Source organism: Carcharodon carcharias, chromosome 15 (assembly GCF_017639515.1).
Source record: "Carcharodon carcharias isolate sCarCar2 chromosome 15, sCarCar2.pri, whole genome shotgun sequence".
Classification (NCBI taxonomy): Eukaryota; Metazoa; Chordata; class Chondrichthyes; order Lamniformes; family Lamnidae; genus Carcharodon; species Carcharodon carcharias.
In genome coordinates, this window is record NC_054481.1 from 88,488,837 (window position 1) to 88,506,034 (window position 17,198).

At 40.9% G+C, this 17,198-nt stretch overlaps 1 protein-coding gene across 4 annotated transcripts in view; it reads right to left on the bottom strand.

Moving 5' to 3' along the window:
- Nucleotides 1–17,198, bottom strand: part of hspg2 (heparan sulfate proteoglycan 2) — a 519,883-nt gene that overhangs the window by 224,930 nt on the left and 277,755 nt on the right. For all 4 annotated transcript variants that reach the window (XM_041206462.1, XM_041206463.1, XM_041206461.1 and 1 more), the window contains 3 exons: nt 10,382–10,431; nt 6,444–6,514; nt 5,078–5,218 (listed from right to left, as the gene is read on the bottom strand). In XM_041206462.1, coding sequence (XP_041062396.1) covers nt 5,078–5,218; nt 6,444–6,514; nt 10,382–10,431 — 262 coding nt within the window. The remainder of the gene's footprint in view (nt 1–5,077; nt 5,219–6,443; nt 6,515–10,381; nt 10,432–17,198) is intronic.

Genomic DNA, 17,198 nt, shown 5'->3' on the forward strand with positions numbered 1-17,198 from the left:
GTGAAACAAAATGATCCTTTTTAAGTAAAGAAACATTTCATTCTGTATAGCTTCAATGTGATCTTCTCTAGTATTCTAATTTACTTTAGGCAAATCAATAGAGTGCTATCCAAATTTTGATATGGATGGGATGGGGCTGGGAAGTGTAGAGAATTAGTAAACAATTTCTGCTTAAGACTCTGATCATCCTTACAGAGATTATGCACGACATCCAGTCAGAAAGACAGTTACAACACAAAAAGACGGTTACACATATCCAACAACGCCTGTCCCTTTGTCAACATCTGGAGAACACCCATCAGGAAGAAACAACATTGAGCTATCATCATGCTGTGATGCCCTGCAACAAAATTGTTCCAAAATGGATGGCGACCAGACAGTCAAATAGGAACAGGCAGGTAGCACAGGAGTCCCCCGAGTGCATCTCAATCTCCAACTAGTATTCAGTTCTGAATACTGATGACAGTGATGGTTGATCTGAGGAGTGCAGTTAGAGCGAAGTCCATGGCACTAGAAGTGGCTCAGCTGTACGCGAGGGTACAAGGAAGATTGGAAGTGATAGTGATAGGTGATTCAAAAGTTAGGAAACAGGCAGGTGTTCCTGTGGTCGCAGACATGAATCCAGGATGTCGTGTTGCTTCCCTCGCGCCAGGGTCAAGGATGTCACTGAACGGCTGCAGAGCTCCCTGAGTGGGGAGGCCGAACAGCTAGCAGTCCTGGGTCCATGGTGGTACCAACAACATAGGTAGAAAGAGGGATGCAGTTCTGCAGTCAGAATTTAAGGAGCTATGTCAGAAATTAGCAAGCGGGATCTCAAAATTAGTAACTTCTGGATTACTCCCAGTAACCACACATAAGTCAGTACAGGAATAGGAAGACTGAGCAGATGAATGTGTGGCTGTATAAATGGTACAGAAGGGAGGGCTTTAGATTCTTGGGACATCAGGACTGGCTCTGGGGGAGGTGAGACCTACAGACTGAACATGTTGCATCGAAATAGAGCCGGGACTGAATACCTTGTGGGATGATCTGCTAATGCTATTTTGGAAGGTTTAATCTAATTTAGCAGGGGTGTGGGAACCAGGAAGAATTATCAGAGAGCAATGCCAAGGTGCACAGAATGCTGAGAGAGATAGCACTACTGCAGGGAAAAGTAAGTTATTAGATAGGGTCAAAGTTAGAGAGAAAGTAATAAAGGGTTAATGTGCTTGTATATGAATGCACAAAGTGTACTTAATAAGATTGGTGAGCTACAGGCACAGATTAACAAGTGGAAATATGATGCTGTGGTTATAACAGAGGCATGGATCAAAGAAGGGCTGGACTGGGTGTTAAATATTCCTGGGTACAAGGTGTTCAGGAAAGATAGGAAAGAAAGGAGAAGGAACTGCAGTTTTGATGTAGGAGGACACTGCAGCGCTGGAGAGAGAGAATATGTCAGTGAAGTCAAGGACAGAATCTACCTGAACAAAAATTAAATTGCTCAGTGTAATCCATAGGCCACCAATTTGTGGAAAGGGTGTAGAGGAACAAATTTGCAAGGAAATTACCAAGAGGTGCAGGAGTTATAAAGTAGTTATAATGGGGGCCTTTAATTATCCGAATATAGGCTAGGATAGTTGCAGCGTAAAGGGCAGAGAGGGGGGCAAGAGTTCCTAGAGTGTGTTCAGGAAAATTTTCTACATCAGTATGTTTCCAGTCCAATGAGAAGGGAAGCACTGCTAGACCTGGTTCTTGGGAATGAGATGAGCCAACTGGATCAAGCGTTGGGCCGGTGGGGGGGGGGGGGGGCATGTAGGGAACATTGATCATTATACCATAAAGTTTAGGTTTGCTATGGAAAAGGACAAACAACAATATATTGTAAGAATAATTCACTGAGGGAAAGGCAACTTCAATGAGGTACAAACGGATCTGGGCCAAACACACTAGAATCAAAGGTTGGCTGGAAAAGCTGTAGCTGAACAATGGGGTGCCTTCAAAGAAGAGATAGGTCAGGCACAGTCAACATATATTTCCTTGAAGGGGAAAGTTGGGCAAACAAATCCAGAACTCACTGGGTGACAAAAGAGTAGAGGTTAAGACGAAGAAGAAAATGTGTGCTTATGAGAGATTTCAGGTAGATAATACAATGGAGAACCAGGCTGAATACAGAAGGTTCATAGGGGAAGTATAAAAGCAAATAAAAGAAGCAAAGACAGAAAATGAAAAGGGACTGGCAGCTAATATAAAAAGAATCCAAAAGTCTTCTATAGGCATAAAAATAATATAAGGGTGGTAAAAGGAGGAGCAAAGTCATTTAGGAACGAAAAAGGGGATTTACACATGGAGGCAGGGAGTCTCCCAAAGTATTAAATCAATAATTTGCATGTCTTTACCAAAGAAGATGATGCTACTAAGGCCACGAGGAGGTAATTAATACACTAGGAGGATTTAAAATTGAAAAGGAGGATGTTAGATAGGCTGCCTGTACTTAAAGTTTATAAAGCGCCAGGAGCAGATGAGATGCATCCAAGGATACTGAGGGAAGTGAGAGGAAATTGCGATAATTTTCCAGTCTTCCTTAGGCTCAGGGGTGGTCAAAGGGCTAGAAAATTGCAAATGTTATATCCTTGTTCAAAATAGAGTGTAAAGACAAGCCCAGCAACTACAGGCCAATCAGTTTAACTTCAGTGGTGGGGAAACTTCTAGAAACAATAATTCAGGACAAAATTAACACTCACACAGACAACTGTGAATTAATTAAGGAAAATCATGTTTGAAGAACTGATTGGAGTTTTTTTGACAAGTTAACAGAGAGGGTTGACAAGGGTAATGATGTTAATGTGGTGTATATGGAATTCCAAAAGGTATTTGATAAAGTGCCGCACAACAGATTTGAGAGCAAAGTTATAGCTCATGGAATAAAAGTGGCAGAAGCAACATAGATAGGAAATTGGCCGAGCGACTTGAGAAAGAGAGTGATTAATGGATGTTTTTCAGTCTGGTGGAAGATTTGTAGTGGAGTTCCCCAGGAGCCAATTTTAGGACCTGTGATGACCGTCACTTTAACATCAGTTCAACTGAGTAGGGGTCACATGATTTGTTCAACCAATGTGCAGCTAGCACGGGGGAATAAATTCTAGGGAGGGATTTCCTAGGAAAAGAAAATGGCTGTAAGAGGGGCTGGCTGGAAACAAGCAGCCATGGAAGTGTAAATAAAGTTCATTTTGTTTGACTATGAAGCCTCCCAGAGCGTGTTTCTACAGAGTCCTTGCTCTTTCTGATATATATATATATATATATATATACATAAATGACCCAGGGCACAATTTCAAAATTTGTGGATGATACTAAACTTGGAAACATTGTGAATTGTGAGGAGGGTAGTGTAGAACTTCAAAAGGGACATAGGCAAGTTGGTGGAAGGGGCAGACAGATGGCAGATGAAATTCAATGTGGAGAAATGTGAAGTGATTCACTTTGGTAGGTAGATCATCAAAAGACAATACAAAATAAAGGGTACAACTCTAAAGAAGATTCAAGAGCAGAGAGGAATGCGTGTATATGGTTAGAAGTCACTCAAGGTGGCAAGGCAAATTGAGACAGTGGTTAATAAAAAATAGAGTATCCTAGGTTTTATTAATAGGGCATAGACTACACGAGCAAGGAGATTATGTTGAATTTGTACAAGACACTAAGTTTAGCCTCAGCTGGAGTACTGCATCTGGTTCTGGACATCACATTTAGGAAATATATGAAGGCACTGGAGAGAGTGCATAAAAAGTTTCATGAGAATGGTTTTAGGGATGAGGAACTTGAGTTATGAAGATAGATTGGAGAGGTTAGGATTGTTTTCCTTGAAGAAAAGGCGGCTGAGAGGAGACTTGACAGAGGTATTCAGAATCATGAAGTGTCTGGGCAGAGTGGATAGGGAGAAACTGTTCCTCCTCACGAAAGAATCGAGAATGAGGGGGCACAGATTTAAAATCATCGGCAAAAGAAGCAAAAGCGACAGAAGGGAAAACTTTTTCACTTATCAAGTGGTTAAGGTCTGCAATGCACTGCCTGAGAGTGTGGTGGAGGCAGGTTCAATCAAGGCATTCAAAAGGGCATTAGACTGTTATCTGAAAAAGAAGGATGTGCAGGGTTACAGCGAGAAGGTTGAGAAATGGCACGAGGTGAATTGCTCATTCGGAGAGCTGGTGCAGACATGATGGGCTGCAACTATTCTGTGATTCTGAATATGACAGTAACATATGTGGATACTGCTACTTATCAATTAGATCCATCACACTAAACAGGAAGGTTCATTGGCACACCCACCTCCACTGAGTGTGCATGTTACTTCATTCATCATCCTGAGATGTGATGGGTTGACACATCTATGGAATCTGACTGACTACAATTCCAAACCTTAATGACATGAAGTGAAGCAGAGAGGTCCAGGCTACACACTGATGGTGTTCCAAACTTGCCCTATGTGCTGGGCCAGGATCAACATGATTGCCTGATGCATGCATCTGTAGTGTTAATGGAGGAACTTCCTATGTCAAAGTCCCCTCTATGTGCAATTTCTATTCTACAAATGTAGGACCAGTCACTACTGCTGGACATGAACATTGTGTGTGGATGATTTACAAGGGGAAAGTTTTAAGTTGCTTGGTGGAACAAATGAGATCATAACCTACAAAAATTACCAGCATTAACTGCAGCAGCTTTTCCATATGCTGGTCACATGTTAGCTCATATCTGAGAATTATACCTTATATTTATATAGTGCCTTCAAATGTAATAAATCGGCCTAAGGCGCTTCAGAGGAGCATTATAAAACAAAGTGTGACACCGAGTCACATAAGGAGACATTAGGTCAGACGGATTACATGTGATTTAAACACTCCTGGATAGGGAGGCAAATGTCAATGGGAAAGGGAGAACTAAGGCTTGTTCCCAGCCCAAAGGTCCTGGATGCATTTAACCTGTGCTGATGTGAATATCTTATAAGGACAGCATTCGTAAGTAATTTTCCCTAGGGGATGAGTGAAGTTGCAGTTCATACAGAGGTTGACAAAGATTGAAGAGTTAATATAAAACTTACCAGTTTTCTATAGTACGAGGAGCTGCTGCACTGCTGCGTCACTCCCATACAGAAACACGGCAGGCATCCTTCTCTGCCCTCTGCACTCAGGTAGAAGTGACCAGCTTTGCAAGTGTCACAGGTCTGGCCTTGCACATTAAGCTGTAATCAAAATGAAAATTATATATCTGCACTAAAATGACACTTAATGTAAATGGGTCACATCGTTCTGCAGTAAAACATTATAAATTATATCAACTGAAATCGGATTTAACCAGCAGCGCTCTGTAGGTAAATTTTTAGGTTTCTGACTTGAAGTGGCAAAGCGTCAGATTTCTCATTTAAACCAGAATGTCAGTATGATCAATCTCGGCAGGAGTAACTAGGCTCCATTGTGCAGACAGTGCAGCTGGAGTTGAATGAAGTTTGAAAAAGGACCAGGTAGACAAGTGGAAATCCCAACAGCAAACCAGAAGACTATGATATCAGCACTAGATTTTCATGAAGGAGTTCTTTACGGCACTGATGCTCATCAGAGGATAAAATCAACTTGACCACTCAATTACTCCTACCTTCACCCCCAGGTGATTTCATTCTGTTTCAAAGCCCTACTGAGGGGGATCCATTTGGTGATATGTTGAGGAACCACACCTACGACTATCTGTGAGAATAGACTATCTAAGTCCTTTCTGCAGTGCAGTGAGGTGTATTGGTAGACGGCAGCCACAAATTAATTTAATGCTTAAAATGAAAATATTCACTTTATTTGCATCCCCGCAACCCAATTTCCTCTCCTGAAATGGTTGACTAATTGCTAGAATGTGGCTTCACGGACACCTGTCACCCTCTGGTGCCTTGTCCAAGTGACTGCTATTCAGGTGTGAGCTGCGACAGGGAGTGAAAACAGGCATCGCTGCCAAGGCCGGCTTCATTTGCATGTGATATCCGCCCCCGAGTGGACCCTGGAGAGTGATCAGCATGAACTCTGACTGGTTCGTCCCTCCTAATCTCGAGACTTCAACTGTAGCACCCGAACCTGTAGCTGAGCCTGAAATGAAGCACCCACCCAAATATCAGTTCCCAAGCTGAACCTCATGAAGTATCACAGCCCACTGTCCGACAGCATCTTCACTGTATATTGTTGGACTGACAGGATCTTCTTTAAAATAGCTTCCGCATGGTTGCGAGACCAGACGCTTTTAGAATTTGCTGTGTTATACCCAAATGAAAAGTCTTTTAAAAATATGATTCTTTTCATCCCTACTCCCGAATGTAAAAATAAAAGAATTATCCTACAATATAACTCAATTACATTTGACCACTTTGGTCAGGTGGTTTAGGAAAATCTCCAGTGGTTGCTCTCCAGTGGGTAGTATTCAATCATTACCTTGCATTGGCAGTGCCCAGTGGCATCACATTGGCCTCCAGTACTTCCTCTCCAATCACATGTACAGCCAGCTGCAAACACAGCAAATGAAACATTTCTGGTTTTATTCATAAACTGAGGAAAATCACAAAAGTTACCAGAAAGAAGATCCAAATTTTAACAGGCACCTCAAGATCCACTATGGTGGGTCTCTCAGTGGGATGAGAGTTGCTCTTGCTATTGTTGAATGTGGACTCATCGCTGTACTCATCTCACTGTGTTGACTCTTCAGCATTGGCCAGCAGCCCCAGAGTCCCAGTGATGTTTGAGAAGAGCCCAGTGCTGACCAGGAAACTGGTTGCCTCACTTAAAACAAAATAAATGCACTGGAGAAGGTTTAAGACGGAAGAATGACAAATAAAAGTTGGAGAAGCTTAATCTCTGCTATCTGGAGAAAAGGTCTTAAATCACTTCAAAGTAAGTCAGGCCAGCTGGGCAAGGTTAGTTAAAAATATATTTAAAATAGATGTTAAGAAAGGCTTCTTAACTTAAGGAGCAAGAAGCATTTGGGGTAATCTACCAGGCAAGGTACTAGACTCAAATACAGGAGAAGGAAAAGTTAAGTTGTAATTGGCCTCTAGGCCTTGACTCAGAGGTAGAATTCTCATCTCTGGGTCACAGGTTCAAGTTTCACTCCAGAGTTCTGTAATCTCACTCCATTTAGATAACATTCTGCTTTTTTATTCTTCTTGCCAATGTGGAGGACCTCATATTTTCCCATGGTATACTCCATCTGCCAAATTTTTTCCGCTCATTTAACCCATCTATATCCCTTTGCAGACTCCTTATGTTCTCTTCACAATTTACTCTCCTACCTATCTTTGTGTCATCAGCAAATTTAGCAATCTCATATTTGGTCCTGTCATCCAAGTCATTGATGTAGATTATAAATAGCTCAGGCCCCAGCACTGATCTCAGTCACTCCACTAATTACAGCTTGCCTATGCGACCCATTTATCCCTACTCTTTAATCCTGTTAGCTAACCAATTCTCTATCGATGCTAATATGTGACCCCATACACCATGAGCTCTTATTTTTCTAGTAACCTTCGATGTGGCACCTTATCAAATGTCTTTTGGAAATCCAAGTACATCACATCTACAGGTTCCTGTTTATCCATGTTGCTTGCTATTTCCTCAAAGAACTCTTAATAAATTAGTCAAACACGACGTCCCTTTCACAAAACCAAGTTGACTCTGCCTGATTGCATTAAGATTTTCTAAGTGCCCTGTTATAACCTCCTTAATAAGAGCTTCTAGTATTTTCTCTTTGACAGATGTCAAGCCTATAGTTTCACGTTTTCTGTCTCCCTCCTTTCCTGAATGGAGGAATTACATTCACCATTTTCCAATCTAATAGGACCTTTCCAGAATCTAGGGAGCTTTGAAAAATTAACCAACGTATCTACTATTTCCACAGCTATTTCTTTTCAAACCACAAGATGCAGGCCATCAAGTCCTGGGGGCTTCTCAACCTTTTGTTCTAATAGTTTTCTCAGTACTCTTTCCCTGTTGATTGTAATTGTTTTAAGTTCCTCCCTCCTTTCACCTCTTGATTTACAGATATTTCAGGGATGTTATTTGTGTCTTCTACAGTGAAGACAGACACAATAATTGTTCAATGCTTGTGTCATTTCCTTATTTCCCATTATTAATTCTCCAGACTCTCTCTCGAGGACCAAAACTCACTTTAGTTACTTTGTTCCTTTTTAAAAGAAACTCTTACTATTATATTTCTAGTTAGCTTTCTCTTATACTCTAATTTATCCCTCTGTTTTTTGAGTCATTCTTTGCTGATTTTTAAATTCTATCTAATTTACCGTCCTATCACTGATCTTCACAGAATTGTATGCTTTTTCTTTTAATTTGACACTATCCTCAGCTTCCTTAGTTAGGCAATAGATGGTGCATCCTTTTCCTAGCATCTTTCTTTCATATTGGAATATATCTTTGCTGAGTGTTATTAAATATTTCCTTAAATATCTGCCACTGCATCTCTATGGACCTACCCTTAACCTTATTTCCCAATTCACTTTAGCCAGCCCTGTATTCATACCCTTGCAATTGTTTTTATTCAAGTTTAAAACACTCATCTTAGACCCACTCTTCCCTTCCTCAAACTGAATGCGAAATTCAATCATGTTAAAATCACTGCTACCAAGAGGCTCCTATACTATGAGGTCATCAATTAATCCTGTCTCATTACACATTACCAGGTTCAGAATAGCCTGCTCTCTGGTTGGCTCTAGAACATACTGCTCTAAGAAACTGTCCCTAAAACACTCTAAGACCTCAGCTTACAGGCTACATTTGCCAAACTGATATGTCCAATCTATATGTAGATTAAAATAACTCATGCTTATTGCCTAGCTTTCTTATGAGCCCCCATTATTTCTTCCTGTATACGCTGTCCTACAGTGTAGTTACTTTTTAGGGCCCTATAATCTACTCCCACAAGTGACTTCTTACCTTTGCTATTTCTTATATCTACTCAAACTAATTCAACACCTTGATCTTTAAAAGTGAGGTCATTTCTCACTACTGTACAGATGCTGTCCTTAACAGAGCTACCCCACCACTTTTTCCTAGCTTCCTATCCTTCCAAAATGTCAAATACTCTAGAATATTTAGGTCCCAGCCTTTGTCACCTTGCAGCCTCTGTAATGGCTACCAAACCCATATGTATGTCACTTACATGGCACCTAATCAACAGGGAATGGTAGCTTAGTGGTAATGTTAGTGGTCTAGTAATCCAAAGACCAGGTCTAGTGTTCCAAGTCCCATCATGGCAGCCAGGGAATTAAATTCAATTTTGAAGTAATTAGGAAGACAAATAGAACGGAGTGCACAAGTAGGAAAGTCTTGATACAACTATGCAAGACAGTGGTGAGACCGCACCTACAGTACTTTGTACGTTTTTGATCTTCTTAAAGATGGATATACTTGCATTGGAAGCTGTCAGAATAGGTTTATTAGGCTGATTCCTGGGATGAAGGGGTTGTCTTAAGAGGAAAGGTTGAGTAGCTTGGGCCTATACAGATTGGAGTTAAGAAGAAAGAGGTGATCTTATTGAAACATATAAGATTCTGAGGGGTCTTGATGGGGTAAATGTTGAGGGGATGCTTTCTCTCATAGGTGAATCTAGAATGAGGGGATCTCCCACTTAAGATAGAGATGAAGATGAATTTCTTCTCTCAGCAGGTCATTAATCTTTGGAATCCTCTTCCCCAGAGGGCAGTGGAGGCTGGGTCATTGAATATATCAAGGTTGAGTTAGATAGACTTTTGATTGACAAGGGAGTCAAGGGTTAGGGAGGACAGCCTGAAAAGTGGAGTTAAGACCACAATCACATCAGCCATGATCTTATCAAACAGTGGAGCAGGCTCGATGGGTCGAATGGACTACTCCTGCTCTTACTGTTTATTATAATTTGATCTTCTGAAAGTTCATGTTTACCACATTCATGAATTACGTTGGTCAATCTTTGTTATCTCTATCAAAGAATTCAATAAGGTTAGTTGAACATGACCTTCCTTTTGGAAATCCTTGATGACTAGTTTTATTCTCTTCTCCATCTCTATTTGTTTTGTTAGTTTCCATTATCTTATTGATATTAAGCTAATTCATCAATAGTTACCTGTACTAATTTTATCTCCCTTTATGAAACTATGAACTATATTATCTGTCCACTGGTCCTCTACTGTGACTAATCCTTTTGCTGCTGAATTTTTAAAACATGGATACTAGTGCCTTTGCTATCCTCTGCCTGCCCTGATCATCAACTGGGCATAATCCATCTGGACCTGGTATTATATCCTCAAATTTAATTTAATTTCATCAGGTAGGGAAGGTTGAATTAATAGTCATAATAATAATCACTATTAAGTGTAGGTACTTACTAGTGCAACTTTGTCCGTACATGGGATTCCCAGTGTAACCTGGAGCACACCTGTAACAAGAATTACAAACAGAAATTAGAAATAATTCTTTATAGAGGACGCAAAAGTGTTTACATATGAACCTTTCTTGAACCCATTGACAAAGGTCAAATTTACACTGGAATTTAATTCTGATTTGAAGTCTGCAGGATAATTATACCCTCAGTTACATGAGCACCTCGGTTGTGTCAGTCAAGGGAATGTGGGTCAAAGTGTGATCCAGCCTCCAGCAAAATAATTATGAATCAATGGGAAGGCAATGGCAGCTGAAAGAGATCATGGGTTTTGGCAGATCTTTAAAAATGTGACCGAAGAATTTGCAATCTTGGAATTGGACACCATGCCTGTAGTGAAAGCAGTCTTTGGATACAATGGAAAGATGATCTGTCCCAGCAATTGCCTCTCTCTTGTCTAAAGCCCTCCTGATGGTCGTTAGCAAATTTTGATTGGTTTCTCTATCTATGCAAAAATTACTTCCTAAAAATATCAGAATGTGGTGAGCACAGGTGTAAAAGCAAAGCATCTACCCTGGTTCTCAAGAGCAACCACTGCATACAAAGGGCTATGACTACACAACTTACAATTATGTGGACAGTCTAGAGAAGCTGGGATTATTCTCCTTACAGCTAAGATGATTAGTGGGAGAAAGGTGTTCAAAATGATTAAAAGCTTTGATAGTTTCTCACTACTCCATTAACAGGAGGGTCAGTGACCAGAGGACCCAGGTTTAGGTCATTGACAAAAGAACAAGGGGGAATTTTTTTTACAAGGCGAGTTGTTAAGATCCGGAATGCACTGCCTGAAAGGCTGCTGGAAGCAAATTCAATAGTAACTTGCAAAATGGAAATGGAGATATATTTGAAAAGTAAAAAACCGCAGAACTATGGGACTAATTGGATACCGCTTTCAAAGAGCTGGCACAAGCACGATGAGCCGAATGGCCTCCTTCTGTGCTGTGTATTATGTACTGTCATATCAATTTGCTTTAGCAGGTAATTTTTGTGCCATTATCACAGTTGGCTTAGTTTTTGTTGAGCACACCTCTGTTGTCCTCTTGCCCAATAATTGTTCAACTGTAGCATTTGCACTTTTGACTTTACTTTCTGATGTATGTTTTGGTACACCATGTATCAATTCTAAAACCACAGTCAACAATTAGTTGCAAATAACTATTGACCTGCAATTTACTTTCGAATAACCAGCGAGAGCATTCCAACACTTCCGCACTAACTGATTTGACTCCAGTTACCGCCCCTTCCCAAAAAGAAACTATTTATTGATTTTACACATTAATAAACAGGCAGAAATGATTGTTTTACTTAGACAAAGACATTACATATGCACAACTGATGTAGAAACAAAAACACATACACACACACAAACACACACTAGAGCTGAGGGCAGCATCAGCAAACCTGCACCAACACTAACTAAAGTCAACAGTGACAAAGTTCAGAGAGACCAAGGCAGCAAATCAGGCGGCTATTTATGAGAACTGGCAAAGCAAATTAAATAGCAGATCAGAATTACTGACAACTACGGGGCACCAAGGCCAGAAATTAAGAATGGCAGGCAGATAAGATTACTGTTCTGACTACAAACCCTTGGTAAAGGTCTCCTCCTTCAACTATTTATTGTACACCATTTGGATAAACGTCACCCAAATATAGCCAAAATCATTCCACATAACAAAGCAAGGGGACACTGTCACTCAGTTGCATATACCAACACAGCGTCAATAGGAAATGCTACCCAGGTTTCACAGGTCAGAGGCCAGGGTCTCCCCATGTAATCAGCTATGACACTAACTTTTTATTTTAAAAATACTAAAAGATTAATCTAACCCGCCACGTTTGAAGATTAACGTGATGATTCTTTTACTAAACACTTCACTCAGAACATTCCTCTGCATGTCGCTAAGAGGCTTGTGTCACATCGAAAGCATTGTCTACCCTGCAATCATTTCATGGTTACACTCAAATTAGAACCAAACCTTATTTTTTATTTCTAGCTGATATTTCACATTGGGACAATTTAACCTTCTTCTGTCATCAAAATGTAAGCACTGTACAAATCCACAATACTGTGCAACTTCTCATTCACAGTCACATGGGAACTTAAGCAGTGGTAGAAATCCAGACGTTTTATGAAGGGTTAACGACTCAAGCCAAAGAGAGCTGCATTCCACCTCTGGGGTCTAGTCCTCACCCCAAGGCAAGAACAACATGTGAATCAGCTTTTGAAAGTGTCCCTGTTACGAGGTACAAGAGGACTGCCGTGGTACAGTATTTTATGTTTTAATGTCCTCTCTCATTTTAAGCCTTCCTTCTGTAAAATATTTGCTTTGGAATTTTCTCTGCAGTTTCACATGTGTCAGAGAGTCCTTGACATCTACTTCATTTTGTCTGACAATGCTCCTGTGAAGTGCCTTGGAATGCTTTCAATGAAGACGCTATATAAATTCAAACCTGTTCCTGTAAATGGACTGGTTTTATTTGAAGTTGCCTGCCTTGCCCAAGATATTTTGTTAGGGAGCTCAGTCACAGTCTTGGTGTGATGAATTAAGCAAAGGGCAAACTGGATTCCTGCAATGCCCCCTCAATATCTGGTAACTGAATGGGGAAGCCATATTGCTGCAAGGCGGCCCAGATAGAATGGGCTGCTGATAAAGGAGTCCTGAAAGTAGAAATGTTTGAGTACTGAGAGTTTACAAGCCAGTTCTTTCGGCACTGCTGGAAACCTTGTGGTTTTCAACTGGAGCTGAACTTGTAAAAATCTGTCTCCATCACATCAAAGCAACCAACTGGTTTCAATGTGTCCTAAAGTAATACTAAACTAGCTCTTTCATGATGGCATACAGCTGAGGGCTGTGCATAAATTATGCTATGGCTAGCAGCATGAGGGGTTAAATGCTTCTTATTCATGGGGCTTCTGATAATCCACTTAAGTGTCAGCCATAACTCAGTGGTATCACTCTATCACTCTGACCTGGGAGTCAAAAAGGCTGTTGGCTCAAATCACAGTTCCAAGACTTGATAGGATCACCTAGGCTGGCACTTCAATGTAGTCCTGTCAGAGGTGACATTCAATGAGATGGTGAACCAACATCCTATTTAGGTAGACATAAAAGCATTCATTGATGAAGCTGGGGGGGTGGTGGGGGGGTGCGGGAGAGCAATTCTCCAGGTGGCCTGTCTAACATCGCTCAAATTTATTAACAAGTCATTGGCCTCACTGCTATCTGTGCCTAGGTACTGATTATGACCAACCAGTCACTCAAGTAATAACAATATTTGCCCACATAAAAGTGACTGTATTTCAGAAGCAATTCTTTGGCTGTGATACACTTTGGGACATCCTGAAGATATGCACATCACTATTAAACTGAAAGCTTTTTCTATGATCCCATCCCCTAGAATTATCCGGACAGCGGACACTGGGATAAATGGATCAAGTGTGCAAGATCATAAAACAAAATAGGCACCACGACTGTGAACAAACTGTGCTGGCCATATCACACTTATAAAAATATAGTAACCTTCGATGTGGCACCTTATCAAAGTTGTGGCAGTAGCCCTACTGTATTAAGTGTAGAAATACTAGCTTTCTTAATGCCCATTCTCTAAGTTAACCTGACTGCCATAAACAATTTACAGGTAAATATATTGAAAGAAAAATAGTCCAATACTCAAATAATGTAGCAAATATTGGACCTGACCTGGTTCAGGACTGTAACAATCAAAGCCAAGAAGACAAAACAAAGGCATGCTACAGGAAAGGATAAGCAATGTGCAAGTTCTCACAGCTTAACTATAATGCTCATTTTTTTTTTGTATATATGAATGCACATACAGAGACACTTAAAGCTTTGTTCACACATAAAGCCACCTGCACCCAAAAGTAATGGGAATTGCCTGAAGTCGAACAAACCCAGCATAGCACCTCTTCCCAAAAGATGTGAAAGGGATTGTGGAAACAGAATTACAAGCGCACCAGCTGACTTGTGTATCATGGGAATCTTACCTTGCGAGTCTGTGGCCTATCGTAACCATTTCTTTATGGCCAACCAGAACAATTCTTGCGCCAAACTAAAGGCCTGAACCTATAAACACTTCATTACATCAATTGTATTAAAACACCCAAAACAGTGAGGTCTTAAATTAGGTAAAAATATTAGAAGCATTCATACTACACTTACCAAAATAATAATACACTTTAACAAACTATTCCTCAGCATCTTCAACAGAAAGATGCACGATTATTTTAAGGACACTTATGATTAACTAAGTGCTGATTATGACCAGCCAGTCATCTCTTATTGATGATCAGATTCAAGCAATTGATGGATATTCATATTACCCCATAGCTTCCAACTTACCAAATAAGAAAATAGAGAATAGGGAATGGGGAATAGTGAGAATGTGCAAACATACTGTACCCTGAATAACAAGAATGTCCAAGCACATTGTACCCTGAATAGCAAGAAAGCCCAAGCATACTGTATCCAGAAAGCCTTAAGCTTTAACTGACAGCTAGGATTGTTTGTCCGAGAGGCACTTACAAGACCACTGCTCCCCTGCAGATACTGGAAAAAATAGTAACGCACATAGTGCATTGATTTTGAGGTAATGTCTGTGCATGCGAACATCCCACGTTTAGGTGCTGGGCTTGGAACTTGCTATGAAGTTGAACAAAATTCTCTTTGAATTTCCCATCACAAGAAAGGCATTGCCCTGCCCAATACAAACTGGGGACAAGCTGAAAGTCATATGCAGTGCCAGACCTTCCAGTGCTGTACACTGTTAAGGATCAGGATGCATATATTCTCCTATTGAGGGCATGGCAAGCTGCACTGGCGATAGATGAGCTCTTATTTGTCTACTATCTCATGGATACAACAGTTCAAAGGCTACTTGAAGGGTACAGGGTTGTAGTGGGGGCAGAGAAGAGAGCAAGACAGTGGAATTAGTTTTGGATTGCTCCATTAATAAGCCAGTAACACAATGGGCTGATGGCCTCTTTGTGCTGTAATTGCTTATGGTTTACTATTGAGCAGTGTGTATATATTTATGGGACACAGAAAACATTTGCTTCAACATGACATATAGTGAAGCCTTAATTTTTAACATTGGCATTACTGTTCCCTTCTCTGGGTTCACTAAGACGCAAACATACTCAGATAATGATCACTGAAGATGATAAATAGTGACCTGTTTATCTTCTGAAGAGAATTTTATTTGTATTCTTAGAATTAATTCCAATATTGAAAACATTTCAAAAAGTCTAAGTTCGGGCAGCATTGAAGAGCCAAAGGCACATAATTTAATTTGTAAAAATGTAGTACCTCACCTGTCCAATGCAAATGTTTTCACACCTAATCATTGCATCCTGTAACTTTATAGTACAGAATGTCACTTAATCATCTGGAAGGATACGGGATGTTGAAGAGCAGAATAATCGTGGTGAGCCAATGAGAGGCTGACTATCGTGGTACCTCAGGTAGATGCAGGAACCCAGAATTATGACAGTGAGTCACCTTTACTTAACAAAGCAAACCTGTCAAAACTCTCAGGAGTGACAAGCATCCTTTTCAGTTAAATCGTTGCCTATTTTGCTGCTTCACACTTTAAAAACATAAATGCTAGCCCTATATCATACTTGAGAATCAGAGATGTCACCAATGCTCCCTTGATCTTGACAATTGTCACCTGGACAGAATGATTAATGGTCAACTTGCAAATCCAGTAAGAGGGAATATTTTCCTCAGTGTTGTAATAAAATTATTATAAATAAAATAAAATTAGATTCTTTTCAGAATTTTTTGTGAAACAGTGGACAGAATTGAATGCCCTCTCCCAAGGCAGGTTTGGAGGCGAGAGGGATTTAATCAGGTGGGGAGGGTGGTGGGTGTGGACCCTGCCACCTTTCTGCCACTGCTGATTAAGTTTAAGGTGGGGAGGTTTGTGGATGGCCTTCCCACCCCACTGCCAATTGAGGCCCTTAAATGGGCAATTAATGTCCACTTAAGGGCCTCATTCTACCACCGCTAGCAGCAAATGAGGGAGTCACTATGCAGGAAACCTATTTGGGCACTTAGTAACAGCCACCCCCTGCTCTTGCTGCTGACCCTCCTCCTCCCCTGCAATCCCCACCTTGCGACTCCCATTACACCCTCACTCACCTTCGACCTAGGGTTCCTCAGTTTTCCTGGACTCTGGGTGCATTACCAACAGCAGCCACCTCTTCAGCTGACTGCCGCAATGCACAGCTTCCAGCCTCTGCTTGGCTAGCAGTACATGGGAGACCGGGATTTCCATCCCCGGTGGTTCTTGATCCCGGAAAAGGCCCACCGCTGACCATTTGAGTCCCTAAGAGGCACCTAATGCAGCGGTCCTTCCTGACAAGTGGTTGTACAGGCTCTCAGTGGCTCTCCCGCCCAGTCAGCGGCGTTAAGTACTACCCAGTATCTGAGTAATTTGAATGTTTGGGAGGATCCGGTGCCAATGGTTCCCAAAGCTCTCCATCACTGGGATTTTCCTTGCCTCATGTCTGTGTCTGAACAAACTGATAGAGATTGATTGCTGTGATTAGCATTATCATTGGATCCTGTGACAACCAGCAGGGTTGAAGATAAACTAGATGGGGCTTGCTCTCTCTTTATCTAGCAATTCCTATGTTCCCTCATACACTTAAAAGGAGCATCCAAACTGTGGCAGTTGGATACCGAACTTTGGCAATCGATTGTGAAGCCAAGCTAGCTCAGTTTTATTTGTTGGTT